The sequence below is a fragment of the Brachyistius frenatus genome, unplaced genomic scaffold (assembly GCF_029030835.1).
Source record: "Brachyistius frenatus isolate BFR_SWC_R1_liver_20210118 unplaced genomic scaffold, ASM2903083v1 Contig_4, whole genome shotgun sequence".
NCBI lineage: Eukaryota > Metazoa > Chordata > Actinopteri > Embiotocidae > Brachyistius > Brachyistius frenatus.
The window spans coordinates 7,304,015-7,324,070 of NW_027210603.1; the positions used below are offsets into that span (position 1 = coordinate 7,304,015).

Sequence of the window (20,056 nt, forward strand, 5' to 3'; positions counted from 1 at the left end):
TTTACAATGCCACAGAGAAAAGCCATTCTGTTTTTCACGTTATTTAATAGCAACTGTTACTCATTTCTCCACAGTTTTCATTTTACGTGTAGGGGGAACCAAAACAAAAAAATACAGCTGTCAGTCCAATCATTTTTTTTAGAAGATGGTCTTCCAAGACCAATAGAGTTAAATTTGGACAGTCAAGTTGACAATTTAATACACTCACACATTTAGAAAAACAAAAACTAAATGGCCAAGCATGCCTGCTGGTCTGTTCATAAGACAAAATCCACATTGCATGCTTCCAAACTAACAACCAATTATTACATTAGCACAGCTGCTGGATTTAAAAAGAAATTGCTTTCCCCATTTTATATCAGGATCCAAAGTACAACATCCCCTAAATGCATATTTAGGATGAAGAAAAAAAATTTGCTTTAAGTGTTTCAAAAAGGGGTGAATTTAGGAAGGTACTTTTTAAATAAGTAGAAAACTATGGTATTTACAGGTAATGTTAACAAAAAGAAAAAGCCTTCACACTCTCCCGCTACCAATTTTTGGGAGGATTCGCTGCTCAGCGGTGCTCTGCCCTTTGCGTCGACGTCCCCTGAATCCTCTACCTCTCAGGAAGCGACCAGGAACTCCAAATGTTTCCATGTTCAACTTTTTCTCCTCTGCCCAGGTAGTTCTCCTGAGGGGACAGGAGAAAAAAACAAAAAAAAAAACAAAAAAAAAACAGACAACAAAGTAAAAGATACTGTTGAGCTTGACAAAACTGAAGTTTGACAAAGACAAATAGCAAAGGTCACCATAAACACCTGGGCTTAAGGTCAGAGGAGATGTTGTCAAAGAAGCACTTGGCTTTGTCATAGTACTTTTCTCCAAGAGCTTCCTCCTCTTCCTCCTCCTCCTCTTCCTCCTCCTCATCAACCTCATCATCATCCTCCTCCCAAAGCTCCACTTTCTCAACTGCTGCAATTATCAGGACAAAAACAAACATCCTGTATATATGCACACCTCACAGTTAATATTGTGGCCAAGGGAATTTAACTGAGACGTGGCCTTTGAAAAGAGCATACCTACTACCTCCTTTGTAAGATCATCCTTAAACTGAGCATTTGCTGTTTCGAAATCAAAATCTGACTCAAACTCCAAAGTTGTAGCCTTTGAGTCTTTCACAAGAAGTTGGCCTCTACTTCTGTTCCTGGACCTGCGACTGCCTGCAAACAAGCACAAAACAAAAAATAAAAAAATAAATAAAAAAAAAATTGAAAAGGTGACTAACCAAACTGGTTTGGTAACCATTTAGAGCAGCTTTATCTAGTCTTGGATATTATGTTCCACCAACCATCGCTCAGACAAATTAGAAAAATTTGTTTACTTTGATAAAAATCACTTCTGCCTTCCTCAGATGTTTGTCAGCTGAAACAGTCAAGACAAATCACATTGTCCTCTTCCATCAGTAAGAATTAGCTGCTAATGTGCATTTTTGATACCTTGCTTTTGCCTTTGCTTCTGCTTCTCTGCACCTTGTCCTTGAATCTTAGCTGCACTTGGCTGAGATGGTGCCCGGCCTAAACACAAGTTAAATGTCAAAACGCCGTTTCTTATTTGGATGGGAATGAAAGCAATAAATTAAATAATTGAGGGATTTCTCGCCAACAGCCACGGTAAGTGTGCTTACTGGTGGGGACATTCTCCTTCTGAACCAGGGAACCATCCTGACCGGAGCTCTGGGTTGGACAAACAAGCTTTCTGGTCTGTGGCTGGGTTGAAGTTCTTCCTTTTCTCTGTGCATCGCTGGCCAAAGGCGCAGTCTGGACAGCCTGTTCGACCATTGGGGCTCTTCTGGCTGAGCCGTGAGGTCCTGGTCCTGAGGGAACAGGAACAAAAGATGGTGTCGCTGCAGGTATTAAAAAAACAACAAGAAATGGTACATGTCCAAGAGATCATTATCTGTACCCAGGCCCAGGGCTGCATTGTACTGCTGGTTGAGTAGGGAACTAGCAGCCAGCTGGCTGTAGGTGGGCATCATATCTCTGTATGGACTCCAGCGTGGGTGATACACAGATGAGCTGCCAATGGATGACTAAAAATCACAATAATAAGGAAAAAGAAACTTGTTCTGTCACCACTGTAGAGTTTGACTTTCAATTGCAATCACAGTGTGAAATTTAGATTAAGTCAACCAAATCTCCTAGACCAACATACCTGAACTATAGCTGGGTCACGAGGCAGTCCGTGGTGCGGTTTTGGAGGTTCACACACAGTAATATCTTTGATGTCACTTCCTCTGAAGATGATGTATTCATAAATTTCATTTTTGGGTGGCACTGGTCTATCTGTGTGCCGGTCCTCTGTCCCATAAGATTTAACTGGCGGATAGTTGAAAAAAAAAAAAAGTTAACCATCAACAACCAAAATTTAAGGCAGAGATTTTTGTTAAAGTTAGACAGGCTTACCCTATCAGCCACATTCTACAAAGTTTTAACCTACCTTTAGCTAAAGCAACCGTGGACCTGTCTGTGTCCACAGAAGACAGTATTCCCTCATAACGAATCTGTGCCCTGGATATCAAACTTATTTTACTGCCAATATAAGGGGTTCCTCCTGCAGCACTCATGCTTGCAGTAAAAAAAAGACGTTTTCAAAATGAAAGACTGCAGCGAAATTTCAAAGTAGCTATTACAGCACGACACTCAGACATGAACTAATCAGTGTGCTCAATTGTAGGCACCTGTGCGCTTTATAAGACTGGCAGAGACGCAGATTTTCGCAGCTGGCGGGGTAACCAGCGCGTAGCACAGGGTTCGTTTCTTTAGTCAGCCGGCGCACACCGTTAGAGACAAGAGAACATTGCGGCGCCTGCAGCCAGGGTAAATCGGTCACGTGTAAAACACCCCGCCCGGACAGGCAAGTGGCAGGCTATTAACCAGAAAGTGGTTAATTTGGTTAAGCAAAATGACTATTATTTTAATCCCTTGACTTCACAAATATGAGCTTTTATGGCTTACTTCCATAAACGGACGAACAATGCCTATGGAATACAGGTGGATTGTGTCCAAATAGAATTCAGCGAAGAAGAAAAATAAGATACAGACTTTATTAATCCTGCAATGAGCATTATTTTCGCTACAGCAGCATATACAGGTACAGAGCAAAGCAATACAAATGACTAAACTAAACTAAACTAAACTAAACTATCAGGCTGTAGATTGTTTCATCCAATAGGCTAAATCAAATTTAATCATGGGTATTTATTAAAAATTAATGAAAAGAAAATTGGACGTTAACTACTATGCAAACTGGGGATTTGAAAATGGACATTTATGTTTGAGTTATTTTATTTTACGTTTTAGGAGATTAACATTTTTATTCTCACAATTCCTCGACTTTGGTATGCAATTTCAATATTTAGGCTATTTATTTTACTTTTTTCAGCTTTCCCTTTCTTTTTTTTTTTTTTTTAACAATTGGGACTTTATCAATTTGAGTAGTGTTATAATTGTCTGCAATTTCTTTTATTTTTTATTTTGTGGCCATAATGTAATACAAACGTGCAGACTTCTTGGCAGATGTTTCATTGCTTTTCAAATAGATCGGGATATTTGCTTGTCGACTCTGTCCAGGCTATTATAGGGATACCTGACTGCACAATTTTAACTTGAATAAAACACTTTTTCCAGTGCATGTGTGGTGTTAATCACACGATATATCCCACGACTGGTCGACAGTTCATTTCCTCTCTATACACGAGGGTGGGGCGCCCTTTAAAGCCTCTTTACAACAGCAACTTCACTCGGCTGTAACACTGCAGCCATCTTGCACAGCGCACGGAACGTGAATAAACTCCGAAATTTGTTTTGTTATCTTGGAGCAAACCGAGTTATTATTCCACCAAAAGTCACAAGGTGAAATTCTGAAACGGAGTAGCCGTCGTGCCGGCGTGCACACGCCGGCGGAGAGCTAATATTTGATGAAAACATATTGTCCGCTGTGCGATGTTCTTCCGTCTCACGCGTCCCCAGGAATGACAGCTGGGGCCATTGGTACCGCCTTTTAGGATGCGGACCAGCCAATCACAGCTCGCAGAAATCCTCGGTCGGAGCTGTTTCGCTGTTGTGCGCACGCGCGTTTCAGTCGGTAAGTCCCATACTTTTCACAAGCTCGCAGGAGTGCGAAGATGGCGGTCGGCTCCGGTATGCTGGATGAGTTCTTTTTACACACAGGGGTGAATAAAGCGGTAGTTTGTCATCCTGTCCGGTCCGTAGAGTCACACCTGTCGTTTCTGTGTCACAACAACCACTGGGGTAGGCGCGAGGCAGCCGGTAATTACACGGCTATAGTTCCGGGACAAGGGGGTAGCTCGAGCTAATGTCCAGCTGGGACTTGGTCAAGACGATTGCTAAAGCAGGTAACTACTAATGTTGTTTTCCTCTTTGTCTCTCCGAGTATACACGAACAACAAGCGCCGGAGCTGACAGAGAAAAGCAGTAGATGTGCCATAGTTTTGCCCCCATCACATTCAAGATTGTTTGTGCTCCTTGGTTAACAAGTTGAAGTGCAGGGGGTCTCTACGAGCTCCCTATGGTTCCGCTATGGACGCATCGACGACCAGCACGGACCCCACCGCGGGACACGACCCCGACAAAACACTTGTTGGTAGCAGCGGTGTAACTTTTCTCCCTAATCACCGGGGGAAAGTAGGCTCATACTCAGTGCCCACTTTCAATGGGAGCCAAACTATGAACTCTTACAATTCAGGAAGCGCTGCCCCTCTCGGGGGGACGACAGTGACGAGTAGCGCTGCGGTGTCGGACGCGGCTGTCAGAAGTGGACCGGTCCTGTCTAAAGGGCTGACCGGGGCGACAATGCCCCCGTCGTCAAACAGCGTGATTCAGACGCCGCTCGTGAACTCTCAGAGTACGGTGGCTTCAGTTCAGGCTGTGAGCCAGTCAGCGGGATCCACTGTGACACTCATCAGGCCGCCCACGCAAACCGGGGGGTCTGGTACGACTTTGAATGGGAACAATACTGTAAACCCCGCTGTGGCCACGCATCCAACAGGTCAGACAGGTATCTGCATACAAGCTCCGCATGTAAACAATAGCCAGCCGTCCAACTCTGTGTCAGTCAGCGCAGGGTCACACATCATCAAGGCAGAGCCACCCACAACAATTATACAGCCAGCCCCGCAGCCTGCTGGCACTCCCGCCGCCGTCAGTGCTCTCCGGACCCCTGCGACGGTAGCTGGCGGGAACCGAGCCCTGCTGCCTCAGATGTTGGCCCCAAGGCTCCCTCAGACCGCCCCGGGACAGCCCAGTATACACAACATCCAACTCCCCCCGGGTGAGTGAAGTCAAAACTTTTAATGTGCAGAGGCCCACAGTTGATTTCATTACCTAATCTGATTTAATTTCCAGTTGCATCTTGGATCATTTTGCAGAAATACATCTTGATAGAATTGTGTATCTTTAGAAAGTGTGAGTCCCCTTAGACTCACTCTGAGAAGCACACCCAAATCTTCAAAATGAAACCACTTGCTTATTATTATTTAAAGGGGCTTCTTTGTGAAATGTTGCACATTTCATGTTGATCATGTTTATTGTGACTCAGATGTGTGCTGCATTTATTTTGAAAAACATGGGTTTTGCTGCCGTTTCTTCCTTGCACTTTAATTTGGTAGCATTATTTTTAAGCTGTCTCTTACAGGAAAGTTATATTTGAGCTGCCTGATGTATTTTCCGACTTGCTTCAGGGATGATGCTTGTACGTAGTGAGAGTGGACAGCTGCTGATGATCCCACAGCAGGCTCTGGCCCAGATGCAGGCGCAGGCGCAGGCGCAGGCCCAGGCCCAGGTGCAGGCCCAGGCCCAAGCGCAAGGAGGCATGGCCCCTCGGGCTGCCACACCAACAAATGTGCCTACGGGCCAGGTAAGATCTGCACTTTGTTGTATATTTGTGTGGTATATTATTAGTCCTAATTTATACAGAATTGTAAAACCCATTTATTAATGCATTTGGACATAGTAGATATGTTTTCTGGTGAAATGAAAATGTTTTTCTTTGTGCCACCTCTCAGGCTCCTGGAAGCAGCATCAACAGCAGACAGGTGGCTACCAGCACCATCATCCGACAGGGCTGTGCAGCCGCAACGTCTCTCACTGCGACCACCAATCTTCAGAGACCTCCTGTCTTTCAGGTCTGTTGGTGTCAAAGCATTTCTCTTAATGTTCATTTATTTTCTTTGACACAAGCTGCAGATGCACACATCCCTGGAGTATGATGTTGCCAGACACTTTGGCCCCACAATAAAAACTTTCCATTTTTGAGCTGACGGTTCACAAACCACTGTATACTACTGTTGACTAAATGCCACTGTTTGAATTAGAAAATTATTCTATTATGATTATGTGGCAAAGTGACACCAGAAGCATTTTATGAGTGAATTTTCCACAATGATAAACATGTAAACTCTCATTCTCTAGAAGATGTGTCATTGGGTCATACTAGTGCAAATACATGTTTTTCATTTGCATGTGTGCTTTTTTATTAAGTAGAGATAAAACATTGACTTAAAGAAATTGTACTCAAGAAATAAATTCTATTAATGCCAGCAGCAAGAGGGATCAGGAGGTAGTGGATTCCAGACAAAATGTATCATGCCATCTATTAGGTGCAAAACATTAGAAATCAAGATACAAGTAGTTCGGCTTCTGTAAAAGTGAACGTGTGTACTTTTATACATTTTTATGGAAATGTATGCTCAAAGCCTACTGCATATATATTTTTTTAATTACTGAAGCACAAACTAGACCTTTTGATAGAGGAGGTAAAAACAGGAGTTGTTACTCTTTAATATGGCATTTATGGTTCAAATTGTGAAGGATTTTTCTTCACAGTTTGAACCATTTCATTTGGATTTCAATAGTAAAGCATTTGAAATCGAGATCAAATTCACTTCAGGTGAACATGAAGCTACATATGTGGCACTTATTCAGTATATTCTCTGCACAATTACTTGTCTTGTTTTGTTGTTTAAAGAAATTAATAAAATAATTGGATTTCTATCATTGTATAGCTTTAACATTGATTCAATTCAATTTCAATCACAACATAGGTTATTTCATGGCACTTAACACATTAAAGTCCTTACAGCAAGACTTTACAATATTATACAGAGAAACCCAACAATTCAACAATTCCCACATAAGCAAAACCTCCTCTTTAAGGGAGAAAAACCTCCAACAGAGGGAAGAAAAACTCCCTCTTAACAGGAAGAAACCTCCAACAGAGCCAGACTCAGAGGTGGGCGGCCATCTGCCTCGGCCGGTTGGGGTGAGAGGAGAGCAGAGAGAGAAAAGGACAGCATAGAGATAGAAGAGAAGAACTGTTGATGGAGACGACAAGCGCAGGACAGAGACATGCAGCTCCATGACGGGACATCTGCAAAAGAAAGAACAGAAACTACACGAGCGAGGGAACTGAATGGAGACAACAGATAATAAGCAAAAACTATGGGAGAGAAAAAGATGGTGAGGTATGAGTCAGTTAAAGAGTAGGAGGAAAGAAAAGAAGCTCAGCATGTAACGAGGTCCCCCAGCAGCGTCGGCCTATAACAGCATAACTAAGGGTTGGTTCAGGTCTACCCGAGCCAGCCCTCACCAATTGATGAGTTGGCTTTTCTATGCATGTGTCTTTATATGGGACTGTGTCCAGCCAACAGAGATGTTGCTGACTAAAGCAGCGTTCAGATTGAGGTGGTCGTGCATGTCATTGGGACATTTGTCTAATGTGGATTTTTATACAATCTAATAAATTATATGTTGTACACGCACAGAAACATGTGCACAGGTTTTAGATCAAACTAATAAAGAATTTGAAGTACCACGGGTGCAGACTTTTTTCCTCATATCGTAACACCAGCAGATAAAATATTCCTTTTTGAGGAGGAGCACCCAACTGACATTCTACATGAATTCTGCACCTGTTTCCTCTTATAAAACTAGAGTTTGTTTGATGTGCTTGAGCAAATTTGAAACCGCTCACAACCCACACTGTTTTTTTTTTAAACGGTTCAGCGATTGAAATAACATTTTTGTGATGGTGATATCATATCTTACCAGAGCTCAATTGGGGCTGCAGCACCAGGAATGACCCCAAGGACCGTCAGCCAAACAGCTGGGACCACTGTTACCTCAATAACAGTGAGCAAAGTGAGTTGTGCGAAACCCAAAGGATCTGATGGAGCTGGGCAGCTGCATGCTGCGATGTATAACATGGTTAGTCACAAATAAGACTAATTTATTAATAATTCTGATGTTTTGTGTTCCTGGCAGGAGACAATGGAGAATGTGAAGAAATGTAAGAACTTCTTGTCGACGTTGATCAAGCTGGCATCCAGCGGGAAGCAATCCACAGAGACTGCAGCCAGTGTGAGAGAGCTGGTCAAGGACCTGCTGGTGAGTGAGCCTTACAAATACACTGTTTATGACAGGAAGTCAACATGTCATGTTTTTAACATTTCCCGGGAACATTAACATTTCAGTTGTAAACCTGTCACCGTGAATAAGACATATCTCACTCCCAGGGCTTTATGTGTTTAATTAGGAGGGCAAACTGGAAGCTGAAGAATTCACCAGCAGATTGTACAAAGAGCTCAACTCTTCACCCCAACCTTACCTTGTGCCTTTCCTCAAGGTAAAAAAAACAACCTGCTTTCACTTTCAGCAAAGAACATTATAATATATGGTTTATAGGCATTTGATGTTAACTTTAAGGCTACATCGACACGAAGATTTTTAACATGAAAACGATCTCCATCAGCATCAGTGTTTTACCACCGTTTTAGAACTAATCTATGTCCATACTAACCCACCTGTAAACACATTTCATATGATCTACACATGATCATGATTTACTTACACTGGGCATGCCACCCAAAATTGGTGATACATAGCAGTTGTTGACCTGCAGAGTTGGTTTGCAGAGTTAGCTTTAGGCAGGGCAGGTCACAGAATCTGATCATACAGAGCAACACTGGCGCTCCATGTCGGACTGATAACGCAGTGGGACACGACATTTGCTGCAAATGGCTTGAATAATAATTTGCCTCCTATGCTTAATGGCCAGGATTTAACTGCACAACAGTTGTTAGCACAGACAACAAGGTCAGTCTGGAGTTTGTTTTTAATGTTGAATTTAGCCCTGGTAGTCAAGCTGTAGTTTGTTTTCTTCTGGAAAAGGGTCATGTGACAAAAGAGGGTGTAGGACACATCATGACTGATAATACCTGTGGCTGTCTCCATCATTGTTGATCATGGTCTTCATATTTGCCCCTCTGAACCTAAAAGCAATGCTCGACTTTCAAACTAAAACAGGGTCGGCAACATTTTTAAAAGTCACAGTTTTGGGGGGTTAAATTTGGGGAGTGGTTTAGACATGAGGCGTAAACATAGCAAAAGTTGTCTGTTTTAAATGAGAATGTATCAGTGTGGATGTAGCCCAAATTCATTTATGTCATGTTTGCCCACTGCCTGTATTTTTCAGAGAAGCCTCCCAGCCTTGAGGCAGCTCACCCCAGACTCGGCAGCTTTCATTCAGCAGAGTCAGCTCCCCCAGCCAGCCTCAGGTTCAGCCTCCTCCACCTCACCCACCACCACCACCACCACCACCCCCACCACCACCACAGTGGTCCTGGGTAGCCCGGCCCCTCGCCTCACTGCTCCAGTGAGTCGGCCCCAGCTTCAGCCAGGCGTTACCAAACCTGGCCAAACACAGTCAATGGTAACTGATATGAAATCAGATGTCAGCTTAACTAAAATCTAAAACTTTGACTTGGATTTACAGATGTGGTCAATTGTGTTGGTACCGCTGCACCTCATTGAAACAATGCTTCATTCTTCCTGAACAATTCTGAAATGAACAGCTCTTGTCATGGCATAAATTAAAACAAAGAAGCTTTGAGCAGAGCTGCATTCTTGTAAAGATCTATTTAGATAGCCTGGATGAAGTTACAGATATCACTTAAATGAGGGATCACTGAGAGGATTGTAGGGATATTTCAAACAGACTGTTGTCAGTTGTTAGATCCATCTGTTGTTCGACCAATTTAACAAGACAAGATACAGAAAAAGGAGATGAGGAAGAAGGACATGCATGATGTTCCTGTGACCAGGAAGGTTCAATGTGACCATAACCAAACTTTCTGGACTTGGTTACAGTCCTGTTCTGTCATGTATTCAACTGAGCAACGATGGAAAGAAGTAAATGATTACAGTGGATGTTTCAAAAGGGCGTGCCGCAAAATATCAGGTTAAGGGTTCCAGTATTTTTGGCCATGCAATTTTCATTTGTTCTGTTATTTAAAATAACATGTTGCATCAAAAATGTCAACTGCTCAGTTGAATATGGAATAGAAAAGGGTGGTTTAATTACTTTTGGTTGGTTTTTTTTTAAGTGGAAGAGATAAATCAGAATCAAGCTTTATTTACCAGTTACATGTACAAGGAATTGAAATGAAAACTGGAAATGAAATGAAATACAATATATTCTAGGAATAAACACATAACCTTAGTGTTAAATGTCACCCTTACAGGTTCTCCAGCTTCAGCAGCAAAGAGCAATGTTGAGACCTCAAGTAACCTTACCGACAACCCCCGTGATGGCCCTCAGGAATCAGGCCCCTGGTCGCATCATGCTGGGACAGCAACAGGTGCAGCTTAAGGAGCTCCAGCCAGGTGAGGATGTCATTCTAACAACACTCCTGCCTGTGCATCTGCATGTGTGCAGGTCTCATTGGGCTAGCAACAGCATTTCTTTTGTGAATTGAGGTTCATCGATTTTGTGTCTGCCAGTTCCCCTGAGGCCGGAGGTGTCACCTGTTTCCAAACAAGTCTCTGCTACAGGCTTGACCCCGGTTCAAAAGAACAAGCTGAAAGAGGCCGCCGGCACTTTCAAGTCAGTAGCGTTCAAATCAGTTCCACTGTTAATGGTATTTGTGATCGTAGTATCACTTGTTAAAATGAACTGTCCTGGCAACATTAACATTAATGTCAGTTTCAACATGGTTTTGGTGCTTCAAAGACTTTCAGTAGCTATCAAATATAGTGTGATAAAAATATAACACAGTAAATAGTCTTTCCAAGTTTCACGACTACATGTGACATTTCATCATCAGTCTAATGGATGGATTTTTCCTTGCTTCATCATACTGACAGAGATGATGACGACATCAACGATGTGGCCTCCATGGCTGGAGTGAACCTGACAGAGGAAAGTGCTAATATCCTAGCCACTAATTCTGGACTAGTGGGAGCGGTGACACATTCCTGCAAAGATGAGGCTTTTCTGTCCTGCGCCATGCTGCAGAGGATAATGCTAGAGATTGGTGAGAAACTGACATTATTATTCACCATATAAAATCAAGGCATTGATCAATCACTTATAGCCCTAATGTGTCGTGGTGTTTCTGCTGCAGGTAAGAGGCATGGTGTGAAAGACCTGGGTGCAGAGGTGGTGAACTTTGTCTCCCATGCTACTCAGCAGCGACTTCAGAATCTGCTTGAAAAAGTCTCCCAAGTAGCCCAACAGAAAAACATCTATATGAAGGTTTGTTAACGGACATGACACAGACAGAGTCGCACTAGTACACTGTTTTTTCCCCCCCAAGGAGTTAGATTAAGTATTACCCAGATCCTCCCAGACTAATAAAAATGTCTCTTCAGAGCAAATGAAAGGTGCATATCACAAGGTCTCTCCTGCACTGGCTCATTTTGAAAAAAAGTATTCTGGTTCTTTCTAAGATAACATTGTAACACCGCTGTCTGTTGGCAGGAGGATGACAACTACGAGCAGAGCAGTGATGTTCGTTCTCAGCTAAAGTTCTTTGAGCAGCTGGACCAGTTAGAGAAACAGCAAAAGGAGGAACAGGAGAGAGAGATCCTCCTGAAGGCAGCTAAGGTACAGCGTCCCGCACACACATCAAGACAATGTATCCACAGGCTATCGTTAACATTACTTAAAATTGTTATTGTATGAAAAAGTTGAGTAGTGGCTCTATGTTAGGTGAGTAAAATCAGTAAATTCATACTGTGCTGCGTTCAGATTGTCCGCTTGTCCACTATATGTGCACACTGCTTAGTGGACAAGTGGACAGTCTGAACGCAGCCCTTTGTCTAATTAAGTGTGAATAAGTAGTTTTATATAAGACTGAGGAGTTTTGACGTTTGCAGAAATACTTCAAAAGATAAAATATGGTTTGAGAAATTGAAACCACAGCTCATGCAACGCTGCCAACTCAGCAACTTCGTCGCGAAATTTAGCGATTTCTGAAACGCCTTTAAAAGACTTAAAAACATATTTTTTTTAAAAAGCAACTTTTTTGACATACTGTAGCTACTAGCCCAAATCACACCACAGCCTTTGTCTTTAAATTATGTGTATATTGATTTCATTTGATGATGTGGCTGCTTGATAATCAGAATCAGCTGCTATGTTAATTAGCATATGCCATCATCTTGCAATATTTAGCGACTTTTCGAGGAGTCTTTAGCTGCTGTACACTGAAAGTGGTTGGCAACATTGAGCTCATGTAACCATCAAAACACGCACTTTCTTGCCTTCTTGTATCAGAAGGTACGTTTAGGTCGATCTTTTAGGTTTTAAACAGTTTTTTATAATGATAAAGTTTTAGTATTTCAACGCTAACTTTTGGCCTCCATTTGCAAATATTGATGGATATGGGACCATTCGGGCGACTTCAGGCAACATGTAGTTGGTCTAGAATCTGCTTTCCAAACGAGAAAAGTTTTCCATGTGATTGTAAATTTGAGATATCTATATCAAATTGAGATAAATCATTTAAAAATACTTGCAAATTTTAGAGTGTCTACTCTTACACAACCTGGGCTTTGGTTTCTGTTCTGCCTGCATCACTTATGAATTATTTGTGTCTCGTTTGTGGCCCTGCAGTCTCGAGCTCGGCAAGAAGATCCAGAGCAGCTTCGCCTGAAGCAGAAAGCAAAAGAGGTAAGATGAGAGGAGGACGGTTCTCAAGACTGTTTTTGTAAATTTACACACTGTATGCTTGATTTCCATGTTGACGTGTGTGTGTGTGTGTGTGTGTGTGTGTGTGTGTGTGTGTGTGTGTGTGTGTGTGTGTGTGTGTGTGTGTGTGTGTGTGTGTGTGTGTGTGTGTGTGTGTGTGTGTGTGTGTGTGTGTGTGTGTGTGTGTGTGTGTTGTCCAGATGCAACAGCAGGAGTTGGCACAGATGAGACAAAGGGAGGCTAACTTGACAGCTCTGGCAGCTATCGGCCCCCGGAAGAAGAGGAAGAATCTGGACTCTCCATCATCCTCTGCTTCAGCTGAGGTAACATTCAAGACAGTAAATCCCCCCTGTACTTTTTCTTAGCCTATGCTCTTAGTGTATGTAAACCTGTCAACATATCATTATTTACCTTTGCTCATCTGATACTGTCCTTATAAACAACCATGGTAATTTTCACCATGTGGAGAGCTGTTGTTTGCATTACTTAGTCAGCAAGAGCAGTAATTGCTACTGTGGCTGAACAGAGAGAGTATCGAGAGCCACTTGGCTCACATAAGACACCAAAGCTATGTTGAGAGGTTAGATGACCCACAGCCTTGCATAAAGGCATATAGAACTTAGCTGTTGTGTTACTTCATGTTAGAATGACACTAATATCAGATGGGAAACCTGTTTTCTTATCCGTATGAAATGTTGGTTACAAAGAAATAGATCATGTTAAGACTAACAGACAGTTCTTCTCCCTTGTGACTGTATCAGTCAGACAGATTTGATTTGGTGACAAGCATAGAATGCAAATAAACGTGGATGTAGCTTCCAGGTCTGAAAAGTGAGGCCAATCAGTGCCTTAAACTGCAGTACCAACGAGGGCTGTTAGGCGTTGGTTTCAAAATGGCTCCATAGAAGCTCACAAACCAGTGGGTGACATCATGGTTACTGACAGCCCACACTACCCTGAAACCTGCTTACAGTCCTCTTTGCAGCACTAACAAAATAATAGAATGAAACCTCTGGTTAGTTCCGGCAGAGCTCTCCACTCAGATGGCTCTTATTATCACAGATCACATTTTAATTGGTTGTCAGTCACATTCACTTGCAATGCAATGACAGTCATCATAATCTCTCATATACCATTACTACCGATCCACACAGTTGCTGGTTATACTTGGTGTTTCCTGCAGTGGGTTTTACTTTAAAACAACGTCTACTCTCTGACCTGACCCTTTAAAGGTAGAAAATAGTTCCAGCAACTTCTACTAAGGGAAAGTTCCACATTACATCCTATTATGTTTCCACTTGCACTCATTGCTGTTCAGGTTGTTATGACCTGAGGTCCATCCCATCATGGCACCTTTGGGCAGATAACAAATCTAGAAAAAAAAAACTAAAACAAATAAACTGTAGCTCATACCTACAGGTTTACTTGAAAGTTTTCTATTCATTTAAACCAGTGGTTGTTTTTCAGACCTTTGTCTATCTCTTTTTGCTATTTTAACTCCATTACTGCAACAATTTTAACTATTATCCACTACTTTGGATTTTCAGATGTCACCACTGATTCCGCACATCAAACGAGAAATATCTATTTCTTTATATTAGTTGAGCTTCTCCACAGTCTTTCCATGATCTCCCCTCTTTGGGGGTCACTGATGATAAGTGTAATCTGCTTGTTTTTGGACTCAGGAGGAACATGCAAACTCTGTTCAGGAGGGCGCAGGACATATGGTGCTTTCACACAGATGCAGCCACTGTGCTGCTCCATACTGCTCAACAGTATTCATCTAGTTGTAGGACATTAAAAAAAATATGTGAGTCAAGGCGCACACATGCATGAAGTTATAGGACTCATAGGACCGTTCACAAATAACATGTCACGTGAGCCACTCAGCACTCTCCCCTCTGTCTGTCCTTCTTATCTCTCAGGGATCAGGAACAGGTCCCTCTCTGTCTGGTGGTCCTGGTTCATCAGGCTCCAGACCAACAAGGCAGCGCATCACACGTGTCAATCTCAGGGACCTGCTCTTCTGTTTGGAGAACGAAAGATTCACCAGTCGTTCCCATTTTCTTTACAAGGGCTTTCTCAAATAGGCTCGATTTCGGAGAGGAGAGGAGGGGGCGGGGGCGGGGGGTGGGGGTGGGGGGTATGAAGTGTGTGGCGAGACCGACCGCTCCCACCACAGAGAGAGAATCTTAGAAGTGAAGAGGAGGAGAACAGCGACTTGGCACATTTGAAGGTTTTTCTGATGCACCTGATAACCTGAAATACAATAGTAGCCATCTTGGATGGCCTCTCTACCTCCCTCCTCTAATAATGCCTTTTTTTTGTTTTCAATGCCCCTTTGTTTACCTTGTATAACCTCTTTTTCAAGGCAGTGCAAAATTCTGATCGTATGTTTTATGAATTAGGTTATTTTTCATATAAAAACAAATGACAATGTACAAGTATGCACTGTAACATAGTTTAACATTTTATTTTCTAAATATTTGTATGCACATTAGGCTTAAAGCAATGAAAGTCTGTTTTTTTATTAGACCACCAACTAATTTTATTGAATGATGATTTTATTTTTGTTGTCGTCAGCTGAGTTTTAGTTTGAACTCCAAACTGTGTAACCTACTGAGTTGCCTTCCTAACTATGAATAAGCCATACAACCATCCCTGAAGCAATTGACCCTGCTGTAACTGATGAAGCTGTAGCTCACTCTGTATCTGTCATCTCCATTTCCTTACTTGATTTTTTTTTCACCATATTTATTTACTAAAATCAAGCTTAAATTAATGTTTAGTTATTTATTTAATTCCATGTGACACCTCAGTTGTTTCATGTAGCTTAAATTCAAAACAAAATGTGCGTTTAGTTTAAAATTAACGTGTTGATTTCAGTGCGTGACTACAGGTGTGTTCTTTGCTTTAAAAAAAAAAAAAAAAAAAAAAAAGGTTAAATACTTACTTTTAAATTAGTTTCACTCGTATTGATTTCTACAACTGAAACAGGTTTTCAAAGGCTTTTAACCTGTATCGTTATACCAAACATACATCTACCTGAAACTCTATTTTTGTAGATGCCCACCAACAAACATTTTTACTCTTCTAACAGTGACTGACAATGTCCTCCAATGATTTCTTTACCTGCTTATATTTTTATGTGCTCCTGGATAGCCCATAAGGTTTTTTTTTGTATCTATGACTTAAGAAACTGGAGTTTTTTCTTGTATATTTGTAAATGTTACACCTAAAAGTTTTACACACGGTTTTGTATAGAATTGAGAATTTATGCATACAGCGTTAAGAAAATCACATTTTCTCTATTGATAAGTTTGAATAAATAATGATTTTACAGTAACAGATGTAGTTTGGTGTTTGAAGATATTTTCAGTGGGTTATATACCGTATATTATTTTGTATTATATTGTGTTGCACTAGGGGGCACCATTGCATTATTAGATCATCTGAATGTGTGCTGCATGTGGCAAAGAGGGTTCTGAGGGAGGCTTTGCACTTGATTGAGCTGAATGCCTTTAATTCCTTTGTACTCTACCTGTTCACAGATAATTCTACATAATCCTCTACATCTGTAAAGCCACATGTTAGTACACAGTGTGTGTCCCCTGGGCCTCTACAAGCATCTATTGAGCACAACTCCCATGAGCTCAACTCTCAGCTCTTAACCCACAATGAAATCACGCACATAGTCTGCTACCAGTCTGCCTGCTTCTTTGTTGGGTTGTCTTGTTTGAGTCCGTCTCCATTATCAGCCCACTCAAGGCGCGCTGGCAACATCTGCCACATCAGCTGCTAACATTCACCACAAACCATGGGCTGGAAATAATGAGGCCATTCTGCCACTGGGACAGTAGCCTGATGTTACAATGATTGGGAGCAGCTTTTGTATCCGCGCCGACCAAAGAGGAACAATAATATTTGGAGCCATCAGTGGTAATGAGCCACAATTTCATTTTGTATAATGGAAGGACATGTGGGAGCCACTAGGTGGTAATAGCTCATTTTCTCCACATTACAAGATTATTTTTGTAGCTGACATGAACTCAAATTGCACCTTCAGGTTCTTCTTTACACTTAACATCACCTGGTTATATTGGTTGACTTCACTCACAATACAGTGGCTGGTCTGTCAGGCACTCTCATTTTACATAACATTTGGTGAAAATAGGAAATAGACTCCGTATTGGTATTTGGTGCAGTGGTTAGCATTGTCGCCTCACAGCAAAAAGGTTCAGGGTTCGAATCCGGTCCTGGGCCTTTCTGTGTGGAGTTTGCATGTTCTCCCTGTGCATGTGTGGGTTCTCTCCGGGTTCTCCGGCTTCCTCCCATCATCCAAAAACACGCACCTCAGGTCAGGTTACCTGGCGCCGCACTAGTGGCAGCCTGTTGCAGCAGCTCCCCCCTGAGAGCCCCCCTGCTGTAGCAAAGAAATTTCCCCTCGGGGATTAATAGAGTACTATAAAATAAAATTAAAAAAATATATATATATAAAAGCATTGTGCTGCTGCAAGGAAGCAGATAAAACTAGTCTTTGAGTTGTGAGTACAGAACCAGCGTGGCCTGACGGCGTCTCTGTCTGGTGCCGTTGGTGATTCAGGTAAGGCCTCACCCCTTGCGCCTCGGCCCAATCCAATATTTTTCCTGGTAATCCCCCTTCCACTCCTCGACACTGCTGCTCTTTCAGAGTTAAGTCCACATAAGCTCCCACTTGAGTGCCAAAGGCAGAGCAACAACAGGGATGGTGCGGTTGCCTAGCGACGTCTCAGTCACTGCACCTGAGGATGTTGGGTAAACACCCTGAACCTGCCAGTGGGAAGAAGAGAGAAGTGACATCACTGTTTCCTTCCATGATATTTATTAAAGGGGGCTGTTATTAATTTCTTACATTCAGTGTTGTCAGCTCTCTTCCCCTGGGGTGAGATTATATAATAAATCTACATCACATTTGTGCTTGTGTGTGTGTGTGTGTGTGTGAGCGTGTGTGTGTGTGTGTGTGTGTGTGTGTGTGTGTGTGTGTGTGAGTGTGTGTGAGTGAGCGTGTGTGTGTGTGCAGGCACGCTCATGCCTGTGAATGTTTGACTGTTCATCTGTACGTAGCTGCGGGTGCTTTTGTCAGATTCCAAAATGGGATTTGACTGATCTGATAGTGCTTCTCAGCAGGGTGTTCCTCTCGCACTTTTATGATAAGTCTCCAGTCTACAAAGTCTTTGCCTGTTTATGCTTACAGAGGGGCTCAGTTTTAATGATGGTTAGGGGCTGATGAAAGGCCCCCTAACCCCTGTTACTTACATGAATTGGAAGGTTATGAAATTCTTTATTAAGGTACGACCCTTATAGCTATGTGAATAAGAAGGTTGTGATATAGCAGGACTTTTTCAACCCAATGAATTCAAATTACCATTTGTAATGCCACTGTATTCATGCTGTGAGACAAATGCATCAGTAGAAGTCAGTTGATCAGATTTACTCTACTCAGCGCCTCCTTGTATAATGTTGATTAAGTGTTGAACTTATAAATAAAACTGTCTCTGAGGAGAGACATGAGACTGTGATTTGGATGAACTGATGTAATACAGTGTGATACAGTCACTGCACTTTATCACTATACGATGCACAACTCCAGCAAACTATAACCACATATATTCTTAAATGAATAAGGCTTGATTCCGTGAAATATAACATGCAGCAACAGTTCATTACGCTTCCTCGCAACACCATTTCCTGTGCGTCTCTGCCCTTGTCCTACTCGGGTTAATGCTGACTTTAGGACTCCTTTGTTACGGGGTCGACCGGGGCATTCTGCTTTGGCCCAGAGATACTATAATAAGGCCAGTGTTTATGACTGCTGCTGAAATGGTTTTGTAAGCGCAGCTGAACCTGTGAGGTATTGACACAGGGGTTAATAGCCTGTTGGCCTCTTTAATGGAGCTGAATCAGGCCAAGCAGCAGACGGTGTGAGCCCACAGGAGACAACCATCTACACTTACAAAGTCATCTCCTATATAAAGTGGGACAGCCTCCAAAATGTGTTGGGTGGACATTACCTGTGATTGACACAGACAAATATGCACTTGAACAAACATACTAGAACAAACTAACCAAGGTTGCCAGACTCAGGACAGTCTGCAGTACTTTGTTAGATAAAGATCTTGTCACACTGCCATGCCACCACTTAATTTTAGTGAAGGCCAATTCATGACTTCTGGACAGCTGAAGCATGTTGGTATGCCACCATTCTTCTCTCGCTGTTCTGACCAACAATCCTCTGAGCAGCGGACAATATGAGACAGAGTTGGTGGCGCTAATGCTCCACCTGTTTGCAATTCACAAGTGGAAGAAGAAGAAGAAGAAGAAGAAGAAGAGGCATTAAAAAGAAGTGAAACAATAAGTGTAGCACTCCAAATCCTTTCTTTATTTTACTTTAAATGTCGCGCTATATATCAATACGGATATGACCAAGAGCGGAAAAGTTCAAGGCACATTTTGATGATGAAGTTGTAAGTAGTAGTACTATGTGACAGTATATACTTTGTAAGGGTAGCTGCAGTACATACTGAGAGTAAAAACAAAAAGTATGTGATTCGGAATGCAGTTAGTCACTTCCTGCTGTCATCACACCTGAACCACCACCATAGCTGCAAGTATTTCTCATGAGATGCTGATTGGTTGGTTCCAAGAGCATAACTCAAACCCTGACAAGATAAATTCTCGTTTGATTTTGTGCTTTTGTGAATCAAGCTGCCTCGCAACACTGATAGTGGCATGGCATAAATATGGTCAGAAAGTATCTGCAAATTATCAATCGGAAATAAAAGAAACACTAAAAGATAAATAAATAAACATTCAACTCAGTAAGTCCTTGTCAAGATTCAGTGAGACACAAATTCATTTTATATGAAAGGTTTTACCCCTTCATTAGGGATCAGCATGAAAGCATGTATAAATTATGCTCTTTAGAAGGAACAAGGAGTCTGTGTACACAGAGAACACAAGTATAAGAACTCAGATATCAAACAACAAC

The 20,056-nt window shown here is 42.1% G+C and overlaps 2 protein-coding genes across 2 annotated transcripts; one reads left to right on the plus strand and one right to left on the minus strand.

The window, feature by feature from the left end:
• Nucleotides 1-44: 44 nt before the first annotated feature.
• On the minus strand, nucleotides 45-2,741 carry LOC138630904 (protein LSM14 homolog B-like). Its single transcript, XM_069715545.1, has 8 exons — nucleotides 2,479-2,741; nucleotides 2,194-2,357; nucleotides 1,945-2,071; nucleotides 1,667-1,855; nucleotides 1,479-1,556; nucleotides 1,062-1,202; nucleotides 801-954; nucleotides 45-673 (listed from the first exon to the last, which is right to left on the minus strand). The coding sequence occupies exons 1-8, from the start codon at nucleotides 2,603-2,605 to the stop codon at nucleotides 517-519; spliced, it is 1,137 nt and encodes a 378-aa protein (XP_069571646.1). The 5' UTR covers nucleotides 2,606-2,741; the 3' UTR covers nucleotides 45-516.
• Nucleotides 2,742-4,360: 1,619 nt separating this feature from the next.
• Nucleotides 4,361-15,141, plus strand: LOC138629577 (transcription initiation factor TFIID subunit 4-like). Its single transcript, XM_069713376.1, has 15 exons — nucleotides 4,361-5,331; nucleotides 5,741-5,916; nucleotides 6,065-6,184; nucleotides 8,109-8,198; nucleotides 8,322-8,444; nucleotides 8,593-8,682; nucleotides 9,532-9,768; nucleotides 10,580-10,721; nucleotides 10,839-10,941; nucleotides 11,202-11,371; nucleotides 11,462-11,592; nucleotides 11,818-11,943; nucleotides 12,955-13,011; nucleotides 13,230-13,352; nucleotides 14,955-15,141. The coding sequence occupies exons 1-15, from the start codon at nucleotides 4,581-4,583 to the stop codon at nucleotides 15,117-15,119; spliced, it is 2,604 nt and encodes an 867-aa protein (XP_069569477.1). The 5' UTR covers nucleotides 4,361-4,580; the 3' UTR covers nucleotides 15,120-15,141.
• Nucleotides 15,142-20,056: the final 4,915 nt, after the last annotated feature.